Here is a 25,616-nt window from a genome sequence, read left to right as displayed (position 1 = left end):
GGGGTGAGTGCTAGGGAGTCTCTCTAGACTAGATCTGCCTTGTGGCGGCACTCGGTCTGCAATCACTGATAGTGGCGACTCTATACTAACGGACCGCGGCCGATTTAAAGGCTACCACATAGCAAGTGTGGTGTCTGGCGGTGACACCACACTACCACCTTCCAAAGTGTGCAACATCTTTTTAACACTTTGTGTAGGGAATAGGAATTGATCAAAAACTGAATAGTGTGGGACTCCCTTTGTGATTTCATCCCACAGATGTTGTCTCCTTCCAACACTGGAAGGAGACAAGTAACCCTTCTGGAATCTGAACTTTGATGTGCCAAGTTAGTTTATTTTTAATCGTTTCTAATTAAATATGAGACTTCCCTTGGGTACATTACTTTTTCAAATATTTTGGAAAAATAAATCAGTAAGGAAATTCGAAATCAGTCAGTGGAAGAGAAATCTGTCCAAATGCTCATTAGCCATGATGATGTTGAAATAGAAAGTGGTAAAGCAAAGGCAAAATACTAAATGATGTCTTTTGAAATTGCTTCTCTGGAGAAGATGATAATGCATTTCCTACATTCAGTCATTGGGTGCATACAAAAACAGTACTTGAGAGGGTGCCTGTTGGATTCCATATTGAATATGTGGAGGAACTGGTCCATAGCATCAGTATACTGTAGACTACTTTATCAATGAAGCATGCCACTTAACTGAAAAAAGACATACATCATTTCAGTATGTTTTACCCTGGCAAGAAAAGTGACACAAGTCAAAAAACAGCATCTTTAGTTTAAGTCACTGAAAAGTGCATGTGAAGTACCCTAAGGTGCATTAAAAATATAACGGAATTCACTGCCAACAATACTCACTTGAAATTTAATAGAAGCTTATACTATATTAATGTAAGTTTTATAGAGTTAATACTTGAAGTCAAGTTTTCTGAAGTATTGCATTTTGGAGTTATGCTACTCTTCATGCCACTTTGTGATATAAAAAAGAAAAAAAAGAAAGTGTCACACAAAACTGATATTTGGAACTATATATATCTCTCACTGATGTAAATTTTTTTTCAGGAGTACAGAATATATATTGTGTTTGCAAGTGACAACTTTTCTGGAGACCATACAATTCCTATGTAGGGTTGCACCTAGTTTCCACAAGCACCAACTATCAGGTTGCTCTGTTCATTCATAAGATCCAGATTGCAGTAGGTTACAAACCGCAAGTTAATGACAATTTTTCTTGATTTTCTTTAAGCCTTTGATACAGACATACACCTTTGTCAAGTAAAAAAAATATTTGCTTACAGAACATCCAAACAGATAAGCTGTTGGACTGTTGCTGTGCCCCAGTGGCAAGTCACCACATTTCTGTTTTATGTAGTTGATATAAATGTCAACTAATAGCCCAACCTAACTACTCCCCAGTGGCAAGTCACCTTGTTGTTGGTAGAGCTTGTTGAAGGTAAAGTGGTTACAATATAATACACATGTAAATATTTCTGTAAGTTCAAAGGTCTCTGTAGTTCCAATTTACCTCTCAGGAGCACAAACTCAAAATGGGATCATTTTGAAACATACACACCAGTTATATAAACATAAATGAAGGCTACCCCGAAGTGGATAATGTACCTTGCTCTGACAAAATTTGTATTAGGTTTGACATTGAATACATTACTGAATCAAATCTTTCCTAGCAGACATGCTCAGAGAATCAACCACAAAGCAAGAGTTGGACAGGAGTGCAGATCATAAGAAGGGTAAAAGAATGGATAAAGAGATTTATAAACCAAAGTGTATTTCTGTGACAGGATTCTTGAGTACACTCTAAGCTCATATATAATAACTTCCTTTGTGGTAAAGAAGTTTTTGACAAAGAGTTAACATGTGTTTTTCACGTGATATCGTATACATAGAATGAGCAGTTTCTAACATTAATTTTAATTATTATCATATGCAGTGGTACTAAATGAAATCTGGGCAATCATACAGAATGTTTGTTTATTTAATTAAATATGCATTTATTTCAATTGGCAGAGTTAGTACCTGTAGATCCCCTCTTACATCTAGCCAGACATCCATAGTGAGCTAACATTACAATATACTTAATATAATAATAATAATAATAATAATAATAATAATAATAATAAGCCAAATAGGCAATGCTAAAACTTGGAAGGGATGCATAGAAGTGCTATACAAGGGAAACAAATTTGAATTTAATATTATAGAAAGAGAAAAGGTGTAAGATGATATGAAGTGGAAGATACGATATTGCAAGAAGAGTGTGACACAGCACTGAGAGGTGTAAACTGAAACAGGGCACCTGGAGTAGATGACATTTTGTCAGACTTATTTTGATCCTTGAAAGAATGTACCGCAGAATACTATCCCACAAGGTATGCAAGATGTATGAGAAATGACCATATTTCTGTAAATACATAATAATTCCAATTACAAAGAAGGTGGGTGCAGACAGGTATGAATATTATCAAACCATCAGTTTCATAAGTTATGGTTGCACAATACTGACAAGAATTGGAAAAATTGGTTGCTGTTGACTCCAGAGAATATCAGTTTAGATTCCAGAGAAATGGAGGATCACATAAGGCAGTAATGATCCTATGATTTAGAGAAAGCTTTTGACAATATTGACTTGAAGGTACTCTTTGAAATTATGAGGGATAAAATACAGATATTGAAAGTTTATCTACAAAGCTATACAGAAACCAGACCTCAGTTATAAGAGCTGGAGGACATTAGTGAAAGCAGTACTAGTAGTTGAGAAGGTGTGAGGCAGGTTTGTAGCCTGTCTTCTGTGTTTCCAGAATGAGATTTTCACTCTGCAGTGGAGTGTGAGCTGTTATGAAACTTCCAGGAAGATTAAAACTGTGTGCCAGACTGAGACTCGAACTTGGGACCTTTGCCTTTCGCGGGCAAGTGCTCTTCCAACTGAGCTACCCAAGCACAACTCATGCCCCGTCCATCAGCATTACTTCAGGCGGAATCTCGTCTCCTAACTTCCAAACTTCAAAGGAGAGCTTCTGTAAAGTTTGGAAGGTAGGAGATGAGATACTGACCAAAGTAAAGCGGTGAGGATGGGGTGTGAGTTGTGCTTGGGTAGCTCAGTTGGTAGAGCACTTGCCTGCAGAAGGCAAAGGTCCCGAGTTCGAGTCTTGGTCTGGCACACAGTTTTAATCTGCCAGGAAGTTTCACATCAGTGCACACTCCACTGCAGAGTTAAAATCTCATTCTTGAAACATCCTCCAGGCTATGGCTAAGCCATGTCTCTGCAGTATCCTTTCTTTCAGGAGTGCTAGTTCTGCAAGGTTTGCAGGAGAGCTTCTGTAAAGTTTGGAAGGTAGGAGATGAGTTACTGACCAATGTAAAGCGGTGAGGATGGGGTGTGAGTTGTGCTTGGGTAGCTCAGTTGGTAGAGGACTTGCCTGCAGAAGGCAAAGGTCCCGAGTTCGAGTCTCGGTCCAGCACACAGTTTTAGTCTGCCAGGAAGTGTCTTCTATGTTTTTTGTACTGTATATTGAGCAAGTAGTAATAAAAAGCTGGAAGAAATTTGGAAAGAAAATTAAAGTTCAGAGAAGAAATACAAAAAGTGAGATTTGGTGATTACATTGTAATTTATTTATTTATTTATTATAGTTTTACACCTATGATTCCATAGGACCAAACTGAGGAGCAAATCTCCATATCATGGAATGAGTCAGTGCATCAGTTAACATATACATCTACATCTATGTGTACATGGTTACTCTGCAATTCACACGTAAGTGCCTGGCAGAAGGTTCATCGAACCATTTTCATACTACTTCTCTACCATTCCACTCTCGAATGGTACGTGGTAAAAAGGAACACCTAAATCTTTCCATTTGAGCTCTGATTTCTCTTATTTTATTATGATCATCATTTCTCCCTACGTAGGGGTTGTCAACAAAATATTTTTGCATTTGGAAGAGAAAGTTGGTGATTGAAATTTCGTAAATATATCTTGCTGCAAAGAAAACCACATTTGTTTCAGTGATTGCCACCACAACTCATGTATCATATCAGTGGCACTCCACTCTCACCCCTATTGGGTGATAACATGAAATGAGCTGCCCTTCTTTGCACTTTTTCGATGTCCTCCGTCAATCCTACCTGGTAAGGATCCCACACCACGCAGCAATATTCCAGCAGAGGACAGACAAGTGTAATGTAGGCTGTCTCTTTAGTGGGTTTGCCGCATCTTCTAAGTGTTCTGCTAACAAAGCGCAGTCTTTGTTTCGCCTTCCCCACAATATTATCTATGTGGTCTTTCCAATTTAAATTACTCGTAATTTTAATTCCTAGGTATTTAGTTGAATTGACAGCTCTTGGATTTGTGCGATTTATCATATACCCAAAATTTTTTGGATTTCTTTTAGTACCCACATGGATGACCTCGCACTTTTCTTCTTTGTTTAGTGCCAATTGCCACTTTCCACACCATATGGAAATTCTCTCTAGATCATTTTGTAATTGTAATTGATTGATGATTTTACTAGATGGTAAATTACAGTGTCATCTGCAAACAGTCTAAGGGGGCTGCTCAGATTATCACTTAGATCATGTATGTAAATCAGAAACAGCAGAGGGCCTTTGACACTACCTTGTGGAACATTATATCTCTTCTGTTCTACTGGATGATTTACCATCTGTCACTAAGAACTGTGACCTCTCTGAGAAGAAATCATGAATCCAGTCACACAACTGAGACGATACTCCATATTCACTCAATTTCATTAATAGTTGCTTGTGAGGAACAGTATCAAAAGCCTTTTTGGAAATATAGGAATATGGAATCGATCTGACATCCCTTGTCAAGAGCACTCATTACTTCATGGGAATAAAGAGCTAGCTGCGTTGCACAAGAATGATATTTTCTGAATCTGTGTTGGTTATGTGTCAATAAGTCATTTTCTTCAAGGTGATTCATGATATTCGAGTACAGTATATGCTCCAAAATTCTTCTGCAAATTGAGGTCAGTGATATGGGTGTGTAATTCAGTTTGTTACTCCTATTTCCTTTCTTGAATATTGGTGTGACCTGTGCTACTTTCCAGTCTTTAGAAACGGACCTTTCGTCAAGTGAGTGGTTGTATATGATTGCCAAGAAAGGTGCTATTGTGTCTGCGTACTCTGATAAGGAACCTGACTGGTATACCATCTGGACCAGAAGACTTGCCTTTCTTAATTGACTTGAGTTGTTTTGCAACACCTAAGATATCTACTTTTATGCCACTCATGCTAACAGCTGTTCTGGTTTCGAATTCTGGAGTATTTACTTCGTCTTCTTTCATGAAGGAATTAACATCAGAAAAGTAATAATAGATCAAATAAAATGTACATGAATCCCATGCAGATGACAACCTGTGAGTATACATTAGCATAATGAACAACATAACACAAGAAGTAGTGTAATTTCTTTTTGGGAACTTCCTGACAGAATAGGACTGAGCCCTGAGGAAATTCTTCAGTTTAAACCTGAAAGCATGAGGATTACTGCTAAGATTTTTTAAAATTCTTGTGGTGTCTTATTGGAAATGGATGCAGCAGAATACTGCATGGCTTTCTGCACAAAAGCCAAGGAGGTCCGATCCAAATGAAGACTGGCTTTCTGCCTAATATTAACTGACTGTTGCTGAATGCTGCTAGTTATTGGGAATAACCTTATTTTGTTAGCAGCAAGTGACATTGAACAAAATAAATAGTAAGAGGTTCTTGAAGTTACTCCACGTATTGTTCAAACTACTCACTTCTGAGCCAAAAATACATTTTATGCATGGGGAGATTTAACCCAGAATGTAATTCCACATGACATAAGTGAATGAAAATAAGCAAAGTAGACTAATTTTCATGTTGGACTACCACCTACTGCAAATACTGCTCTAATCTATGTAAAATGCAACGTCCTGACTGACCGACTTATCACCGCCCAGCCCAAACTGCTAAGGATAGAAACTTGAAATTTGGAGACGGTGTTGATCTTATACTGTAGGTGTAATTTGAGAAGAGATTTTGTAAAATTCCACTCCTAAAAGGATTAAATAGGGAATGGAAGTTTTTTTGAAAATTTGTTGCTATTAAGGCAATTTTGAAGCTAGACCTACGAAAATTGGTATTTGGTTTCTCAGTCAGATATTAAAAAAAAAAAAAAAAAATGTTTTAGCATTTTTGGAAATGCAGCCACTAAGGAGGTAAAATAGTTTTTCTGAAAATAAATCATGATTAAAGAACCAATGAAGCATTTTAAAGCTACATCTATAAAAAATAGTATTTGACTCAGTTGGAAAAAGAAGAACTATGTGATTTACTAATTTTGGAAATTCAATCCCTAAGGAGGCAAAACACAGGATGAAAATTTTTTAAGAAAATATTTCCTTATAATAATTTTTTTTAAAGCTGAATCTATGAAAACTGGTATTTTACTATTCAGTTAGCTATAATGAAATGCATGTTGTGGGATGAAAGTTTCTACAGAAACATCACTACAAGAATACAACCACCTATCAGAATTGCATTTTTGATCAGAAGTACATTCAGAAAAGACCCTGTTCTATGGCCTTAATTAGCTTTAGGTGTTGCAGTTTGCGAACGAAAAAAGAAAAAGAAAAAGGAAAAAAAAAAAAAAAAAACACTGTGCAGATCATACAGTCTAAGTCGGTGGAAGCAGTTGGCACTAAGCTAGTGATAACTGGTAAATATAGCAGTATTCAGTTTTTGAACAAGATCTTCAACATTTACTTTCCATGACAGCTTTCCATCTATCTGAACACAAAGGAATTTTGATAGTTCAGACTCACAAATCACGTGCTCATTCTGTATAATAAAAATGTTAGTTTTAATTGAATTGTTCATTAAAAACTGTAAAAACTGAGTTTAAATGTGATTTTGCATGAATTTATTTTCTACAAGCCATGAACTTATGCCTTGAACAGCTCTATCTGATACATTGTTCTACTCAAAATCCTTCACTTCTAAGCTAGTGTCGTTAGCAAACAGAAATATTTTAGAATCACCTGTCATATTGGAAGGTATTAAAGAGTAGACACAGCGGAGGCACTCTGGTAGCTATGCCACTATGCTAGGCTAGCTGTTGGCAGACAATGTAGAAACAATTAATACATCTACTAATCCCCAGGTGGCATATGCCATCATTGGATCAAAACTGATGTCATCTTGCTGGATTTACTACTTTTAGATGCACTTGTGTTTCCCACAGCCAACTGAGCAAGTTTGAAAGGGGTGAAATTGCGGCCTTCCAAGTGATAGCATGGTTCTTTTGGAGAACTGCCATACAAGTTCGTCATGCTGCGTCAGATGTGCAATGATGCTGATATCAGTGATCATGTAAACATTCTCACACCTGTAGGTGAGGTTCTTGACATGCATGCAGCACAGATCCCCACAAGGATCATTGTATTGCAAGACATCTTCATGTACATGATTACTCTGCAATTCACATTTAAGTGCTTGGCAGAGGGTTCATCGAACCTCAATCATACTATCTCCCTACCATTCCACTCCCGAACAGCACGCGGAAAAAACAAACACCTAAACCTTTCTGTTCGAGCTCTTATTTCTCTTATTTTATTTTGATGATCATTCCTACCTATGAAGGTTGGGCTCAACAAAATATTTTTGCATTCAGAAGAGGAAGTTGGTGACTGAAATTTCATAAATAGATCTCACCATGACGAAAAACGTCTTTGCTTTAATAACTTCCATCCCAACTCACGTATCATATCTGCCACAATCTCTCCCCTATTACGTGATAATACAAAATGAGCTGCCCTTTTTTGCACCCTTTCGATATCCTCCGTCAATCCCACCTGGTAAGATCTCACACTGCGCAACAATATTCTAACAGAGGATGAACGAGTGTAGTGTAAGCTGTCTCTTTAATGGACTTGTTGCATCTTGTAAGTGTCCTGCCAATGAAACGCAACCTTTGGCTCGCCTTCCCCACAATATTATCAATGTGGTCTTTCCAACTGAAGATGTTTGTAACTTTAACACCCAGTTACTTAGTTGAATTGACAGCCTTGAGAATTGTACTATTTATCGATTAATCGAATTCCAATGGATTTCTTTTGAAACTCATCTGGATCACCTCACACTTTTCGTTATTTAACATCAACTGCCACCTGCCACACCATTCAGCAATCTATTCTAAATCGCTTTGCAACTGATACTGGTCTTTGGATGACCTTACTAGACAGTAAATTACAGCATCATCTGTGAACAACCTAAGAGAACTGCTCAGATTGTCACCCAGGTCATTTATATAGATCAGGAACAGCAGAAGTCCCAGGACGCTTCCCTGGGGAACACCTGATATCACTTCAGTTTTACTCCATGATTTGCCGTCTATTACTACGAACTGTGACCTTACTGACAGGAAATCACGAATCCAGTCGCACAGCTGAGACAATACCCCATAGGCCAGCAGCTTGAATAGAAGTCGCTTGTGAGGAACAGTGTCAAAAGCTTTCCGGAAATCTAGAAATACGGAATCAACTTGAGATCCCCTGTCGATAGCGGCCATTACTTCGTGCGAATAAAGAGCTAGCTGCGTTGCACAAGAACAATGTTTTCTGAAACCATGCTGATTATGTATCAATAGATTGTTCCCTTCGAGGTAATTCATAATGTTTGAATACAGTATATGCTTCAAAACCCTACTGCAAACTGACGTCAATGATATAGGTCTGTAGTTCGATGGATTACACCTACTACCCTTCTTAAACACTGGTGCGACCTGCACAATTTTCCAATCTGGAGGTACAGATCTATCGGTGAGTGAGTGGCTGTATACACTCCTGGAAATTGAAATAAGAACACCGTGAATTCATTGTCCCAGGAAGGGGAAACTTTATTGACACATTCCTGGGGTCAGATACATCACATGATCACACTGACAGAACCACAGGCACATAGACACAGGCAACAGAGCATGCACAATGTCGGCACTAGTACAGTGTATATCCACCTTTTGCAGCAATGCAGGCTGCTATTCTCCCATGGAGACGATCGTAGAGATGCTGGATGTAGTCCTGTGGAACGGCTTGCCATGCCATTTCCACCTGGCGCCTCAGTTGGACCAGCGTTCGTGCTGGACGTGCAGACCGCGTGAGACGACGCTTCATCCAGTCCCAAACATGCTCAATGGGGGACAGATCCGGAGATTTTGCTGGCCAGGGTACTTGACTTACACCTTCTAGAGCACGTTGGGTGGCACGGGATACATGCGGACGTGCATTGTCCTGTTGGAACAGCAAGTTCCCTTGCCGGTCTAGGAATGGTAGAATGATGGGTTTGATGACGGTTTGGATGTACCGTGCGCTATTCAGTGTCCCCTTGATGATCACCAGAGGTGTACGGGCAGTGTAGGAGATCGCTCCCCACACCACGATGCCGGGTGTTGGCCCTGTGTGCCTCGGTCATATGCAGTCCTGATTGTGGCGCTCACCTGCACGGCGCCAAACACGCATACAACCATCATTGGCACCAAGGCAGAAGCGACTCTCATCGCTGAAGACGACACGTTCTCCATTCGTCCCTCCATTCACGCCTCTCGCGACACCACTGGAGGCGGGCTGCACGATGTTGGGGCGTGAGCGGAAGACGGCGTAACGGTGTGCGGGACCGTAGCCCAGCTTCATGGAGACAATTGCGAATGGTCCTCGCCAATACCCCAGGAGCAACAGTGTCCCTAATTTGCTGGGAAGTGGCAGTGCGGTCCCCTACGGCACTGCGTAGGATCCTACGGTCTTGGCGTGCATCCGTGCGTCGCTGTGGTCCGGTCCCAGGTCGACGGGCACGTGCACCTTCCGCCGACCACTGGCGACAACATCGATGTACTGTGGAGACCTCACACCCCACGTCTTGAGCAATTCGGCGGTACGTCCACCCGGCCTCCTGCATGCCCACTACACGCCCTTGCTCAAAGTCCGTCAACTGCACATACGGTTCACGTCCACACTGTCGCGGCATGCTACCAGTGTTAAAGACTGCGATGGAGCTCCGTATGCCACGGCAAACTGGCTGACACTGACGGCGGCGGTGCACAAATGCTGCGCAGCTAGCGCCATTCGAAGGCCAACACCGCGGTTCCTGGTGTGTCCACTGTGCCGTGCGTGTGATCATTGCTTGTACAGCCCTCTCGCAGTGTCCGGTGCAAGTATGGTGGGTCTGACACACTGGTGTCAATGTGTTCTTTTTTCCATTTCGAGGAGTGTATGATTGCTAAGCAGAGAGCTATTGTATCAGCATAATCTGTAAGGAACCTAATCAGTATACAATCTGGACCTGAAGACTTGCTCGTATCAAGTGATTTGAGTTGCTTCGCAACCTCTAAGGTATCTACTTCTAAGAAACTCATGCTAGCAGCTGTTCGTGTTTCAAATTCTGGAATATTCCATTCGTCTTCCCTGGTGATGGAATTTCGGAAAACTGCATTCAATAACTCCGCGTTAGCAGCACAGTCGTCGGTAACAGTACCATCGGCACTGCGCAGCGAAGGTATTGACTGCGTCTTGCCACTTGTGTACTTTACATATGACCAGAATTTCTTCGGATTTTCTACCAAATTTCAAGACAATGTTTCATTGTGGAACCTAGTAAAGGCATCTCGCATTGAAGTCTGTGCCAAATTTCGCGCGTCTGTAAATTTTAGCTAATCTTCGGGATTTCGCGTTCTTCTGAACTTCGCATGCTTTTTCCATTGTGTCTGCAACAGCGTTCGGACCTGTTTTGTGTATCATGGGTGATCAGTTCCATCTCTTACCAATTTATGAGGTATGAATCTCTCAATCGCTGTTGCTACTATATCTTTGAATTTGAGCCACATCTCGTCTACATTTGCATAGTCAGTTCAGAAGGAATGGAGATTGTTTCTTAGGAAGGCTTCTAGTGACACTTCATCCGCTTTTTTAAATAAAATTATTTTGCATTTGTTTCTGGTGGATTTGGAAGAAACGGTATTGAGCCTAGCTACAATGACCTTGTGATCACTAATCCCTGTATCAGTCATGATGCTTTCTATTAGCTCTGGATTATTTGTGGCTAAGAGGTCAAGTGTGTTTTCACAACTATTTACAATTTGCATGGGTTTGTGGACTAACTGCTCAAAATAATTTTCAGAGAAAGCATATAGGACAATCTTGGAAGATGTTTTCTGCCTACCCTCTGGTTTTGAACAAGTATTTTTGCCAACATATTGAGGGAAGGTTGAAGTCCCCACCACCTATAACTGTATGAGGGGGGTATTTATTTGTTATGAGACTCAAATTTTCTCTGAACTGTTCAGCAACTATATCATCGGAGTCTGGGGATCGGTAGAAGGAGCCAATCGTTAACTTAGTTCGGCTGTTAAGTATAACCTCCACCCATACCAATCCGCACGGAGTATCTACTTCGACTTCACTACAAGATAAACCACTACTGACAGGTACAAACACTCCACCACCAATTCTGCCTAATCTATCTTTCCTGAACACCGTCTGAGAATTTGTAAAAATTTCTGCAGGACTTATTTCAGGCTTTAGCCAGCTTTCTGTATTTATAATGATTTCAGCTTCTGTGCATTCTATTAGCACTTGAAGCTCAGGGACTTTCTCAGCACAACTACATCAATTTACAACTACAATTCCGACTGTTCCTTTATTCAAGGAAGTCCTGTATTTGCCATGCATCCTTTAATGTTGCAGCCCACCCCGTACTTTCCCGAGGCCTTCTAACCAAAAAAACTGCCCAGTCCATACCACACAGCCTCCGCTACCCGTGTAGCTGCCAGCTGATTGTAGTGAACTCCTGACGTATTCAGCGGAACCTGAAACCCCACCACCCTATGGTGTAAGTCAAGGAATCTGCAGCCAACACGGTCGCAAAACCGTCTGAGCCTCTGATTCAGACCCTCCACCCGGCTCTGCACCAAAGGTCTGCAGTTGGTTCTGTCAACTATGCTGCAGATGGTGAGCTGTGCCTTCATCTCATAAGCAAGACCGGCAGCCTTCACCAAATCAGATAGCCGCTGGAATCCAGAGAATTTCCTCAGATCCAAAGCAACACATATCATTAGTGCCGACATGTGCCACCACCTGCAGCTGGCTGCACCCTGTGCTCTTCATGGCATCCGGAAGGATCCTTTCCACATCAGGAATGACTCCACCTGGAATGCACATGGAGTAAACACTGGATTTCTTCCCCTCCTTAGCCACCATATCCCTAAGGGGCTCCATTACGCGCCTAACATTGGAGCTCCCAACTGCCCATAAACCCACCCTCTGCGATTGGCCGGACCTTGAAGGCTGAGAATCACCCTCTGAAGCAGGGCAGGCAGCTGCATCTGGCTCAGCCAGAGACAGTACCTGAAACCTGTTTGTCAGACGCACCGGGGAGGCTTTCTGATCTGCCTCCAGGGACATCTTTCGCTACCTGCCACGCCTTGGAACGACCTCCCAATCAACCACAGGCGAGGGCTCAGCCTCACTGCGGGCAGCAACCGGGGCAACCACAGTGGCAGACCGATCTGGGGACAGATGGGACGAGGTTGACATCCCCGTGATACCCAAGTCCGGCCCCCCAAAGACCAACTGTGGCAGATCATACAGCTGCCTCATTACAGATAAGAGAGTTTGTGAGCCCAGATGTGTTAACATGAACTGTTGCAAACCAGTTATCAGCAGATGGTCTATGGGCATGTACACTTCTAGCCTGTCTTCCATTCATGCCACAGTGTAAAAGTGTATGGCTCAACTGATGTTGTCACTGAATTACTTGGAAGATGGAACTGCACACCATTGTCTGCAGCAATGAAATCAGATCCTGCCTGCATGCAGTGATGGTAATTTGCACATATAATGGAAACCTGGTGAGCACTACCTTGTAGTCTGCATTCGTCTGAGACACACTTGGCCCATCCCAGGCCTTACGATGTCGGATGTGATAAGCCACAACTCTCAAATCACCTTTGGTGTTTCTAGAGGGGACACTAACCAGTGCTTGGTGGTGCAGAATGTTGATAGACCTATTCTTTTTCTAGTCTTGCAACAGGGAGATGTTGTGTTGTTCCAGCAGGGTAATGCTTGCCCACACACTGCCCTTGAAACTCAATGTGCTCTGCAAGATGTGCAGTAACTTCCCTGGTGAGCACAATCTCCAGACTGGTCTTCGATAGAGAACATATTGGATATGATGGGATGAGGAGTGATTCGTGCAACTCATCAGCCAACAACTCTTACAGACTTTCATGAACAGGTTGAGCAGGCATGGCATAATATACCCTAGGACAGCATTCATTATCTGTATAATTGATTGGACTCCATAGTCAGTGCCTTTGTTGCCTGTGGAGGCTATGTCACGTACTAATGGCAGCATGAGTTGACACCTGGTACCTCAGAACTGCTTGTGCTACTAATCTGTAAATGTGATCGTTTCATGTACTCCATATGCACTGTTGCAATTGGAAATAACCATGCCTCAGCCAGATGCCACTTCCCTCTCTGATTACTGTGGAGAATGACCTTTTGCTGTCTGTTCTCAAAGTATGAGAGGAATGAACCATGACCTACTCCTCTTTTTCCAGACTGGTAAAAGTCCAACTTCTGCAGTAATTTGTGATCAACACTGTCAAATGCCTTAGTTAAATCAAAGACGATGCCTATTGTTCACAACCTTTTTGTTTAAGCTGTCCAGTGTCTCACTGAAAAAAGAAAATGTTGCATTTTCTGTTGTTAAACGTCTTCTGAAACCAATCTTTATTTCTGACAACAAACATGTGTGAACTGAAATGATCAATTACATACATAGCCTTTTCAACAACTTTTGCAAACACCAATGACATAGAAATAGGTTTCCTTTTCTCTAAAGTAGTTTGAGTACTTTAATCATTCACAAAACTAACCATTCCTAAAGGAAAAGTTACAAATGTGGCTAAGTAGTGAGCTAACGTATGGAGCACAATGTTTAATATCCTCCTAGATACACTACAATATCTGTATAGCCCTTAGTCTTCAGCAGTTTAATTGTTGACTCAATCTTGTCAATATCATGGGGCTGTTATTTCAGACTCGAAATCTGGAAGTCTTGGAAAGCCTTTCTTTAATAGAGTTATATGATTTCCTGTAGAAACTGAGTTTTTATTTAATTCACCAGCTATATTCAGAAAATAATTGGACATATCAGTAAAAAAAAAATGTTTACCATGTATTGGCTTTATATCGTTGACCTTGAGCTGTTGGTCAGACACTTCCTTCGTGACTGAGCATTTTGCATAAGACATGCTTTTTGCCTTCCTAATAACATTTTAAGGACCTTACATTACTGTCTGTAGTCAACCCTAACATTCTGAGACAATTCCCACTTTGTTCTACATGATTCTTTATCCATTAGTCAGCTGTCCAGGTCAACTATTAGTGCCAGCACTCTGTTTTAAATGTTCTAATGGAAAGCAACTTTCCAGGCACATGAGAAATATGTTGAGAAAAGCACTGTACACTCCTGTTTGGAAAAAGTGAAACACATAGACTGAGAGATGTGCTTGCCATGAAATTTATTCCACCATTTGGGGAAATGACACTAATGATTAGTACTACAGACCTGCCCACTCACTGTCACCATAGAAATTCAGAATTGAGTAGCACCACCATGTGCTGCAATCAGAACTGTTAGACATCATGGCATATAATCAGAGTGTCTGGATGTGCTGTTGAGGAATACTCTGCCACATGGTTTGTAGGTGTGTCCACAAAGCATCAACTATAGCTACAGGAGGACATGAATGAACAAGCTAGTGGCCAACCATATCCCAAATATGGTCAATGGGTGACATTTCAGGCAAACACATGGGCCAGGAAAGCAGAGGTATCTGTCATTCTTCGAAGGAGAATTGCACATTCCTTGCCACATGCTGCCAGGTGTAACAATGCTGAAATATGTCTTGTGTAATGGCCTGCAGGAGGGGCAGAGCCTTGGACTGTAAACTCCCTGATGTACCAGTAGCTGTTCAGATTACTACTCTCAAGACATAGGAGGCAAGATTGTGTGTTATAGGCAGTGGTACCACAAGCCATCACAACTGATGTTTGTCCACTATGCTGCTCAACAATACAGTGTGCCCGATTGAGTTCACCATGGTGGCTCAATACCTGCGCAGCCATCACAGTGTGACAAGTTGAAGCAGGACTCATCTGAAAATGCTACATTTTGCCACTCATCACACAAGTGTTGGCTTTCATATGCCCATTGCAGTCAGCAGCATTGTGGGTTCTGGTCAATGGAAGTTGACAAAACGGCATGCATGCCACCCACAGGAGATAACATCAGACCATTGATGCAACCATGTATACACCCACTGCAGTGTTCCAAAGTTGCACCAACATTGTGGATGAAGCTGTTCTGTCTGTTACGACCAACCAGACAATATGGTAGTCATCTTGTGCAGTGGTCACATGGTGTCTTCCAGTACCCTGTTGGCACTGTGTACAGCCCTCTTCTCTCCACTGGTTCCACATACGCTTCACTGTTGAAGCAATGTGCCTTTACAAGCCACAATGTCACTTGTGATTTCGTAGACTTTCCCGGCGTAATAACTGCTGATATTCTTCACGGGTTTGCAGCCGGATCATTTCGTCCTCCAGACACAATATTTCGGCGGACCAGCTGGCCGCCATCCTCAGGTGAGTTTATGCTGGTGCACTGCCTCGCCGGAACTGAGTTCCAGCCACAACGACGGAAACCTTTATACACCACAAACCGTTCACCGCGCATGCGCGAGAAGATAGCGCCTCCTGGCGGTAAGAAGACACGCAGCGCACCGGTGGAGAAAGACGGCGGAAACGATAAATCGCATCAGGAAGGATCCAAAGATCGAAAAGAAGAACGTTTTTGTTTAATGTCCGACAACATCGGATTCCATATTTTGCTTAGAGGAAAACCTCTATCCCTGTTAATAATATTGCTTGCTAATCTGATTTCAATAGATTCTTTAAGAATACATTCCCAATAGCGAGAGGCAGGAGAGATCAATTGTGTCCTGTCGTACATCATTCTGTGTCCCTCGTTAAGGCAATGTTCCGCCACTGCAGATTTCTCGGGCTGGAGCAACCGAGTGTGCCGATGATGTTCCACACACCGGTCCTTAATCGTTCGAATAGTCTGACCAATGTACTTCTTTCCACAGTGACACGGGATTTCATATACACCGGGTTTCCTCAAACCCAAATTATCCTTAACTGAGCCGAGAAGGGCTCTAGTCTTGGCCACCGGCGTAAAAACACTTTTAATATCATATCTCCTTAGAATTCTTGAAATTTTAGATGATATACTTCCCGCAAAGGGTAAATAAGCAACAGCTACAAAAGTATCCTCTATAGGCTCGCGTGACGGACCAAACTGAAGAGCACGGCATATTTGTTGTTCCGTATATCCATTCTGTTTGAAAACAGTTTTCAAATGGTCAAGTTCTTCTTTCAAATGTTCCTCGTCAGAAATGGCATAAGCTCTTTTTACCAAAGTCCGCAAAACTCCACTACGTTGGTGTGGTGGATGACAGCTGGTCGCATGAAGATAACGGTCAGTATGAGTAGGCTTCCGATACACACTGTGTCCGAAAGTCCCATCGTCCTTTCTTTCAACCAAAACATCAAGAAATGGAAGTTTGCCATCACTTTCAATTTCCATGGTAAACTGAATGCTCGGATGTAGACAATTAAAGTGATCCAAAAAACGATTCAAGGCATCAATTCCATGCGGCCAAACCATAAAAATGTCATCAACATATCTGAAAAAACACTTAGGTTTAAGAAACGAAGTTTTGAGTGCCATGTCCTCAAAGTCTTCCATAAAAAGGTTAGCGACTATGGGGGAGAGGGGACTCCCCTCTCCCCCATAGTCGCTAACCTTTTTATGGAAGACTTTGAGGACATGGCACTCAAAACTTCGTTTCTTAAACCTAAGTGTTTTTTCAGATATGTTGATGACATTTTTATGGTTTGGCCGCATGGAATTGATGCCTTGAATCGTTTTTTGGATCACTTTAATTGTCTACATCCGAGCATTCAGTTTACCATGGAAATTGAAAGTGATGGCAAACTTCCATTTCTTGATGTTTTGGTTGAAAGAAAGGACGATGGGACTTTCGGACACAGTGTGTATCGGAAGCCTACTCATACTGACCGTTATCTTCATGCGACCAGCTGTCATCCACCACACCAACGTAGTGGAGTTTTGCGGACTTTGGTAAAAAGAGCTTATGCCATTTCTGACGAGGAACATTTGAAAGAAGAACTTGACCATTTGAAAACTGTTTTCAAACAGAATGGATATACGGAACAACAAATATGCCGTGCTCTTCAGTTTGGTCCGTCACGCGAGCCTATAGAGGATACTTTTGTAGCTGTTGCTTATTTACCCTTTGCGGGAAGTATATCATCTAAAATTTCAAGAATTCTAAGGAGATATGATATTAAAAGTGTTTTTACGCCGGTGGCCAAGACTAGAGCCCTTCTCGGCTCAGTTAAGGATAATTTGGGTTTGAGGAAACCCGGTGTATATGAAATCCCGTGTCACTGTGGAAAGAAGTACATTGGTCAGACTATTCGAACGATTAAGGACCGGTGTGTGGAACATCATCGGCACACTCGGTTGCTCCAGCCCGAGAAATCTGCAGTGGCGGAACATTGCCTTAACGAGGGACACAGAATGATGTACGACAGGACACAATTGATCTCTCCTGCCTCTCGCTATTGGGAATGTATTCTTAAAGAATCTATTGAAATCAGATTAGCAAGCAATATTATTAACAGGGATAGAGGTTTTCCTCTAAGCAAAATATGGAATCCGATGTTGTCGGACATTAAACAAAAACGTTCTTCTTTTCGATCTTTGGATCCTTCCTGATGCGATTTATCGTTTCCGCCGTCTTTCTCCACCGGTGCGCTGCGTGTCTTCTTACCGCCAGGAGGCGCTATCTTCTCGCGCATGCGCGGTGAACGGTTTGTGGTGTATAAAGGTTTCCGTCGTTGTGGCTGGAACTCAGTTCCGGCGAGGCAGTGCACCAGCATAAACTCACCTGAGGATGGCGGCCAGCTGGTCCGCCGAAATATTGTGTCTGGAGGACGAAATGATCCGGCTGCAAACCCGTGAAGAATATCACCACAATGTCACTTAATGACAGACATGCCTCCTGGAGACCAATCATTCTGCCCCGTTTAAATGCCCTCGCATGCCAATATTCCACCCTGTGATGTTGGTGAGGCATAGTGGCACTTGGTTACATATTTCCACTTTGTGTGATGGCTCTGCACAGATTCAGCATTGCATAACAGTGACCTGTCCAGTCACACAAATGAGGGTGCCATTGAGCCTACATGGAAGCCACCTCTCTGTCATTTAAATCAGTTATTATGGTTCCACTGTTCTACACATCCACTTGCTGTGTCATGTTGCAGACTATTACTTTTGAGTTGTCTGTGTTACCTTCACTATAAAATTCAAGCCATTCTTGTTCTTTAATGAGGTTTTGAAAGTCTCTTTTGTCACTTGGATTAAAATTTCAAAATAGTTTGTAATTACATTAATTACATTAAACAATGGTGTGTGTGTGTGTGTGTGTGTGTGTGTGTGTGTGTGTGTGTGTGTGTGTGTGTGTGTGTGTGCGTGTGCACATAAATTCCTTCTAGTGTTACTAATGGCCTGAAAGGCAATTTACCCTTTTACTACCAGAATGCACCTCTGGTGATGAAGGACGAACATGAATTTTGTATATAGTTGTGCTACTGTTCTCCTGCACTCTTATGGAAAAAAATACAGTCTGCATCAGGTGATATGAATTTAGGAGATCTTCTAGCATTTCTAGCATTCTTTTTCATACACAGTCACTTATGAAATTAATATTAGAGTCACCCAACACAACTAATCATTGGTACTCTCTATTAAGTTAACTAAATAATCTCTTAGGCTTGAACAGAAATGTCTTCAAAGCAGAGTTAGGAGATGTATAGGCAACTATAATTAAAAGTGCAGTTTCACTAAATTCAATTACTCTTGCACAGCATTCAGTAACCTGTTTGGCCCAATCCTTTATATGTCAGTAGATTCAGATGAAGTACTGTCTTTCACATACAGGGTCAATCCCCTACTCTGCAAAGATCTGTGTGAAAAATAGACAGCTAATCTTTATCCCAGTATAGAAAGTGTTTGAACTGCCACATTGTTTAAGTGGTGCTACAAGTAATGTCAGAATCAAAATCAGCGAGCATTTCATTAACTTTATCTCTAATACCTTTTATATTTTGGTGAAATATGCTAATTCCTTTATCAAGGAATAAATTTATTATGTCTTGTATTGTAACTGGGTATATCATAATTCAGTTGGAACTGACTTTTATTATCAACAACAAAAACCATTAAGAAATAAATGTATTGGGAAATGAGTGTAAAAATTACAAGAGCCTTAAATGACTTCTGTAAGATGTGGGGTTATCTACTTAACATAAAATTCTTAATGATTGATTCTGATGAATATGCGCTTTACTTACTTTTCATGCTCTGCCCCAGAAGATAATTCCATAAGACATAGGAAATGAAAATATGTGAAATATGCCAACACTCTTATTTTTAGATCAACTCTGTGAGAAGACTCAATTTTAACTTGTTATTCATAAAGATTCCAAGGAACTATATTCACTGTGCTTCATTCAGTGTATGGCCATTAATGTCTTTTTCTGGTGCTAAAAGGTTATTATTGCTTTTTGAAACTGCATAATATGAGTTTTTATGAGGAAAGTGTTAGCTGTGAGTCACTTGTAGACCTATTCAGCTGTCATCTGAGATGCATACCTGGGTTCCAGATAGTGCAGGGTCTATCATGTGCTATAGGGCTAAACTACCTCTGTTCTTGAGCACTGTTCATCAGTCTGTGATCTTTACCAAGTTGGATTAACTGAAAAGAGAAATACTGAAAGATGGGCTGCACAGTTTGTCAAAGGGTTGTTTTGTGTGGCAGGAGTCATTACACCTAAGATGATCGGCATTGCAGAAACTCTTGCTCAAAAACTACCAAGAGCCCATGTTCCAGAATTAGTCAAGAAATGTACTGCTTCCTCCAATGTATATCTGACATAATGACAATGAAGCTAAATTCATATTTATGCAGAATGGGACTGACAGTCAATTTTCCTGTGCACCGTCTGCAAATAGAATAAGAAGGGGAAAATTATTGTGGCACACTATGTACTCTGCACCGCTCCTGACATGGTCATTTGTAGGGTAGAGATGTAGATGTATGTGTAAATATGTAAGTGTAAATGTTAGTATCTGTCACTGACAAATATGCCCTCTCCAAACTGAGATCACTTTTGCTAAGGAGGAGAATTATCACATATATTGTTTGGAAGACAACAAGGTACTAGGACAGTAACAAAAGAAATTACTCAAGTTAGGCAGGAGGTGTTTGGGAATAGCAGAATCACTTTCCATAGAACAGGATGGAGACAGAAGAGCGAAGAGGGCATGATGAAAACATGAGATAGGTAGTTGAATTGAAAGGATTATTAGAAGTTAAAAACATAAGGAGTTTGAAAACCCATAAAAAGACAACTCAAGAGGACAAGAATGAAAACACAGAACCAATATGATTGGCAAGAAAATGAAGTTTAAAGAAATTCACTCTTAATAATGTGCACTGTATATGGGTCAGTTAATAATTATTGTAATGCACTGTAAATCATTAAAATAAACATTTTGTAGTAATTCATTCTTAAACTGCATATAATATGTGTTGACATTTGAAAATTATTGTGGAAGGTAAATCATAAAAATAAACATTTTGTTAAAATCCACATGAAAAACACGAGAATTTAATAAATGTGTTTTGACCATAAGAGAGTTAAGTTGCTAGGTAGGTAGGATAAGATATAATGGGCTGTAAAAATATGAAATGCTGTGGAGAAATACCTTTCTATCTATTAAGTTTCCAAGAACTGATGCCTGTAAATAAGATATACAGACAATGTTTGATAGTCTTCTGAGTCTGCCTTTGTAACTTATTGGTTAACAAATTACAATAACATGCTATATACTGATGTATGAGACATGTTTACCTCGAATATAAGTTACCATCACAGTTTTGAGTTGTGCCACCTGCTGCACTGATTTATGTTTTAAAGAGGTGAATGTTAACTGCAAAAAATAAGCCTTGTTTAAATATCAAATAGTAGTTACTTAGGTACTAATTCTATTACAGTCAAGAAATTCATGGTTTCAGTGTTACCATCGGTCTAATAAACCTTGCACATAACTGTTACTGGCAGATACATGAAACTAGAAGAACTGTATTTATATCATGAACAAATGGGTAACCAGTTTATTTTTGGTCTACACTAAGTACCCACAGTTATAAAGCACAGAGTTGAAAACATTACAATGACAGTTTTAAAAATTAATGACCAGAGTGGTGAGGTACAAATTTCTTGTGTCTGAATGGTGTTGACATTGAGAGATAACGTATTTAATGGAAGGTGCAACCTATACTCTTATATCAATGACAGAAAGTAGGAGAGCTTCTTGTTACCTCAGAGAAACACTGAGAACCATGAAAGTACAGCATTCAGGTAATACACATCATAGTTAATGTCCTAAATATGAGTTTTCAAAGAAAATATTTCTCTTAATCCGAAAAAATTTCATACCATATTATTTTTTAAGTAAATGCAAACTTAATCTACTGTTAGCAGCAATAGACATTAATTGTTCTACACTAACTGGTATGTTATGTGTAAAGTTCTTAGGATATCAGTTGGACAACAAACCAAAATTGTACAAATACATAGCTACACTAGTCAAGAAAATCCGTTCACTCCGGTTTGCAGTCAAAGTATTTCTCAACTTAAAGAGATGAAGATTAGGGTGTTAGCATGTTGTTCACACTCTCAGTCTCTATTTTCTTGTGTAATACAGGATCAGAATCAGAATTTTATTGTGTAATTACGTACATATATAAATCTTTGATTTAAAGCACAGGAGAATTCTCAGTATAGATAATGGTACCAGAGATACATACAACATGTCAAACAAACAAAAATTAATTTAGAAAAGTCACTAGAAATTTGTTTTGTCTCTCTACAAAGAATCTTCATCATCATTTAAGAACACCATGAGCAAATAACAACATTTCTGCATTAGGATAGTGCATTTTATCTTCAACAAACCTAGTTCCATGCTGTGAAAGTTTTTTTTAATTTATTTTAAATTTTTGAAGCCATGTGTTGAGGAGCATGAGAGTAGAGTTTTAGTCCATGAGATGGTGACATGAAGTTAACTTTGTTTCTTGTTTCATGCATATGTTTCAAATAGTTTTCCATAAATAATTCTGGGTTGATATGGATAAAGACAAACAGATCCAAAATGTAAAAACATGGAATAGTTAAAATTTTTAGATCCCTGAATAAAGGTTGGTTGAATCTCTAGTTTAATATTACACATATTTCTAATAATAGTCTTTTGAAGAAATAATATTCTATTTACACTATTTGCATTTTCCCAAAAGATTATTCTGTATCTTACAACAGATTCAAAACAGCTATGGTAAACAACTTTCCTAGTGTCCATTTCACTTGGCTGTGAATGGTAAACTGTTTTGCTTGTCTACCAAGTACCTTGTATGAGAAGACCAGAATAATTTTTTTTTCTAAAAATATCCCCAAAAATTTGACAGATTCTGCTTCCCTAGGTTCCTGATTTTAATGGGTGGCTCCTGATATTTATGGGTAATTTGGAAGTTGTTTAAATTTGCTTGTTTACTTTTAAACTGTGTAAGTTGGGTTTTTCATGTTTATTTTTAATCCATTTACGTCAAACCAATATTTTAAATAACCCTCCAGATAGTGAAGCAATGTGAAGAAATGTTGTGTATAGTTGATAACCTTAAATATTGGAACTTTTTGTTGAGTGATGTTAGAATTTGTGTAGTAACTTCACAGTACAAATATTCCTTAATAGTGTTTGTTGGTATTTGGAAAAATCACTTTCATATGAATTATGATTTAAAAGGTCTTTACAAGACACTAAGGTAATTTTCATTTAGATGTTATCTGTTCTTCATTCTTGAATCTGACTCAAGCAATAAAATAACTTTTATACCTATTCTTTAATATAATAGATACGAATTACATATTTTGTACTTATTACTTATTTATACAGTGATCTTAGTTTTGACTTTGATGATAATTAAAGTGTGCTAGTTCAGCTGTATGTTCATGTACCAATTATAATACATATGATCCCATTATTAATAAAAAGAAAATGTCTCTTACCTATGTCTTCGAACACAGAGAAAGGATTGAGGATCTAATAGAAAGAATCAAGGGTCTAAAAATGATGCAGTTAAGTCCCTTTAAATCACAAATGTAATCAATATTTATTTACCTTCAGTTGTGTCTTTTGTCAATGTGTATCTTCAATCAGTCCATGTCTCTTTCCTCCAGCAGGTACGCCTATATATATATATAAAGATTCCAAGACTTACCAAGCGGGAAAGCGCCGGCAGACAGGCACATGAACAAAACACACAAACACACACACAGAATTACGAGCTTTCACAACTGGCAGTTGCTTCGTCAGGAAGGAAGGAAGGAGAGGGAAAAATGAAAGGATGTGGGTTTTAAGGGAGAGGGTAAGGAGTCATTTCAATCCCGGGAGCGGAAAGACTTCCCTTAGGGGAAAAAAAGGACAGGTGTACACTCGCGCGCACGCGCGCGCACACACACACACACACACACACACACACACACACACACACACACACACACACACACACACACACACATATCCATCTGCACATACACAGACACAAGCAGACATATTTAAAGGCCTTTAAATATGCCTTTAAATATGTCTGCTTGTGTCTGTGTATGTGCAGATGGATATGTGTGTGTGTGTGTGTGTGTGTGTGTGTGTGTGTGTGTGTGTGTGTGTGTGTGTGTGTGTGTGTGTGTGCGCGCGCGAGTGTACACCTGTCCTTTTTTTCCCCTAAGGGAAGTCTTTCCGCTCCCGGGATTGAAATGACTCCTTACCCTCTCCCTTAAAGCCCATATCCTTTCATTTTTCCCTCTCCTTCCTTCCTTCCTGACAAAGCAACTGCCAGTTGCGGAAGCTCGTAATTCTGTGTGTGTGTTTGTGTGTTTTGTTCATGTGCCTGTCTGCCGGCGCTTTCCCGCTTGGTAAGTCTTGGAATCTTTGTTTTTAATATATTTTTCCCATGTGGAAGTTTCTTTCTGTTATATATATATATATATATATATATAGCGTGCCAACCACAAATAAAATTGTTTTGCAGTGTTCCATTGTTGTTTCACCATTGCTCTTTCAACAAGACCATTTAAAACTGTCAATCAGTCTTGTGTAGTTGAGACTTTTTGAGAGGAGCTCAGTATTAAAGAGGTTTAAATGAATGCAAATAAAAGAAATAATAACAACTCTGTTTTATGTCTACAAAGGCAATTTACTGAAATTGATCTCTTACTCCATGGAATCATATTTTCTGTGTTCAACATCTTGTTCTATATTTCCACTCTAGTTTTGGTCTTTGGCTTTTTCACGACATGGCATTAGATACCAGGTAATTATGTTTTTAAGCAAGTAATGACAAGATGTTAGCAACATTTTAGATGTTATATACTGAATTTAAAAAAAAAGGAAATAGCAATTACTCTTAGCTATGATTTTCTTGTACTCTACATTTCAAGTCTGAACCATTACTTATTAGCAATTTTTGCAGTTCCCCATTGATAATGTAACATAAGGAAAAATCAGATGACATAATGGCAGTTTGTTGACATAAAAAAAAAAATTATTAATTTTTTATTTACAGGATTCCTGAACCACTGAAAAAGTCACCACTTGTGCCTGGTGGGAAACTTCGAGAAGTAAATCGCCCTCTACCAACAACAACTTCAGTAAATGCGACTCCCATGCTTCATGTGGCACCACGCACTACCTTCATACGTCGTTTGGATCGCAGTCTGATGCTTGATGTGTGTACGCCAGATACCCACCAACCTAATGAGTCTCCCCCTGGTGATGGGTGGATTACAACCAGCAAAAGACTCCTATCAAAACCACAAAAGCAACAAGCTGTTGATGAATTCTCCCTGCCTAATTTACCTGGTGGTGAGTATGTCTGAAAAATACAAATTTGGTCAAAATAATTACAAGAATTTAAAGAAAAAGAAACAAAATATGTCATTCCACATGCCTGAGTGAACTTAATCTAGAACCAATAAAAATCCATGGAAGAACAAATGCACAGTAGGACCATCATCAACAACAACAACAACAATAATCATTTGAGATGAACTGTTAACTATAGGTTTCTTCTAGACTTTTCTATGCATAATCTTCAGGTAGAAACATTTATGTTGCTCTTGCACATTTTTTGTCATCTGTACACATTTCATTAAGATGCCATCTTGATTTTTTTCTTTTCTCATGGAATCCAGCAAAGAATGTACTTGGTCTCTCTACCATCCATCCACATAGCTGTATGTTCTGCTGACTTCATTTTCATTACAGTCATAATTAAATCTTCACTTC

At 39.9% G+C, this 25,616-nt stretch overlaps 1 protein-coding gene across 7 annotated transcripts in view; it reads left to right on the top strand.

Annotated features, from left to right (window-relative positions):
* The window catches only part of LOC126323281 (uncharacterized), a 398,774-nt gene that overhangs the window by 332,647 nt on the left and 40,511 nt on the right, over window positions 1-25,616 (top strand). For all 7 annotated transcript variants that reach the window (XM_049994670.1, XM_049994668.1, XM_049994669.1 and 4 more), the window contains one exon: window positions 24,895-25,193. In XM_049994670.1, the coding sequence (XP_049850627.1) occupies window positions 24,895-25,193 (299 nt within the window). The remainder of the gene's footprint in view (window positions 1-24,894; window positions 25,194-25,616) is intronic.

The sequence above is a fragment of the Schistocerca gregaria genome, chromosome 2 (assembly GCF_023897955.1).
Source record: "Schistocerca gregaria isolate iqSchGreg1 chromosome 2, iqSchGreg1.2, whole genome shotgun sequence".
Taxonomy (NCBI): domain Eukaryota; kingdom Metazoa; phylum Arthropoda; class Insecta; order Orthoptera; family Acrididae; genus Schistocerca; species Schistocerca gregaria.
The sequence above is the reverse complement of the archived record's forward strand: the minus strand, read 5'-3'. Positions and strand labels throughout refer to the sequence as shown.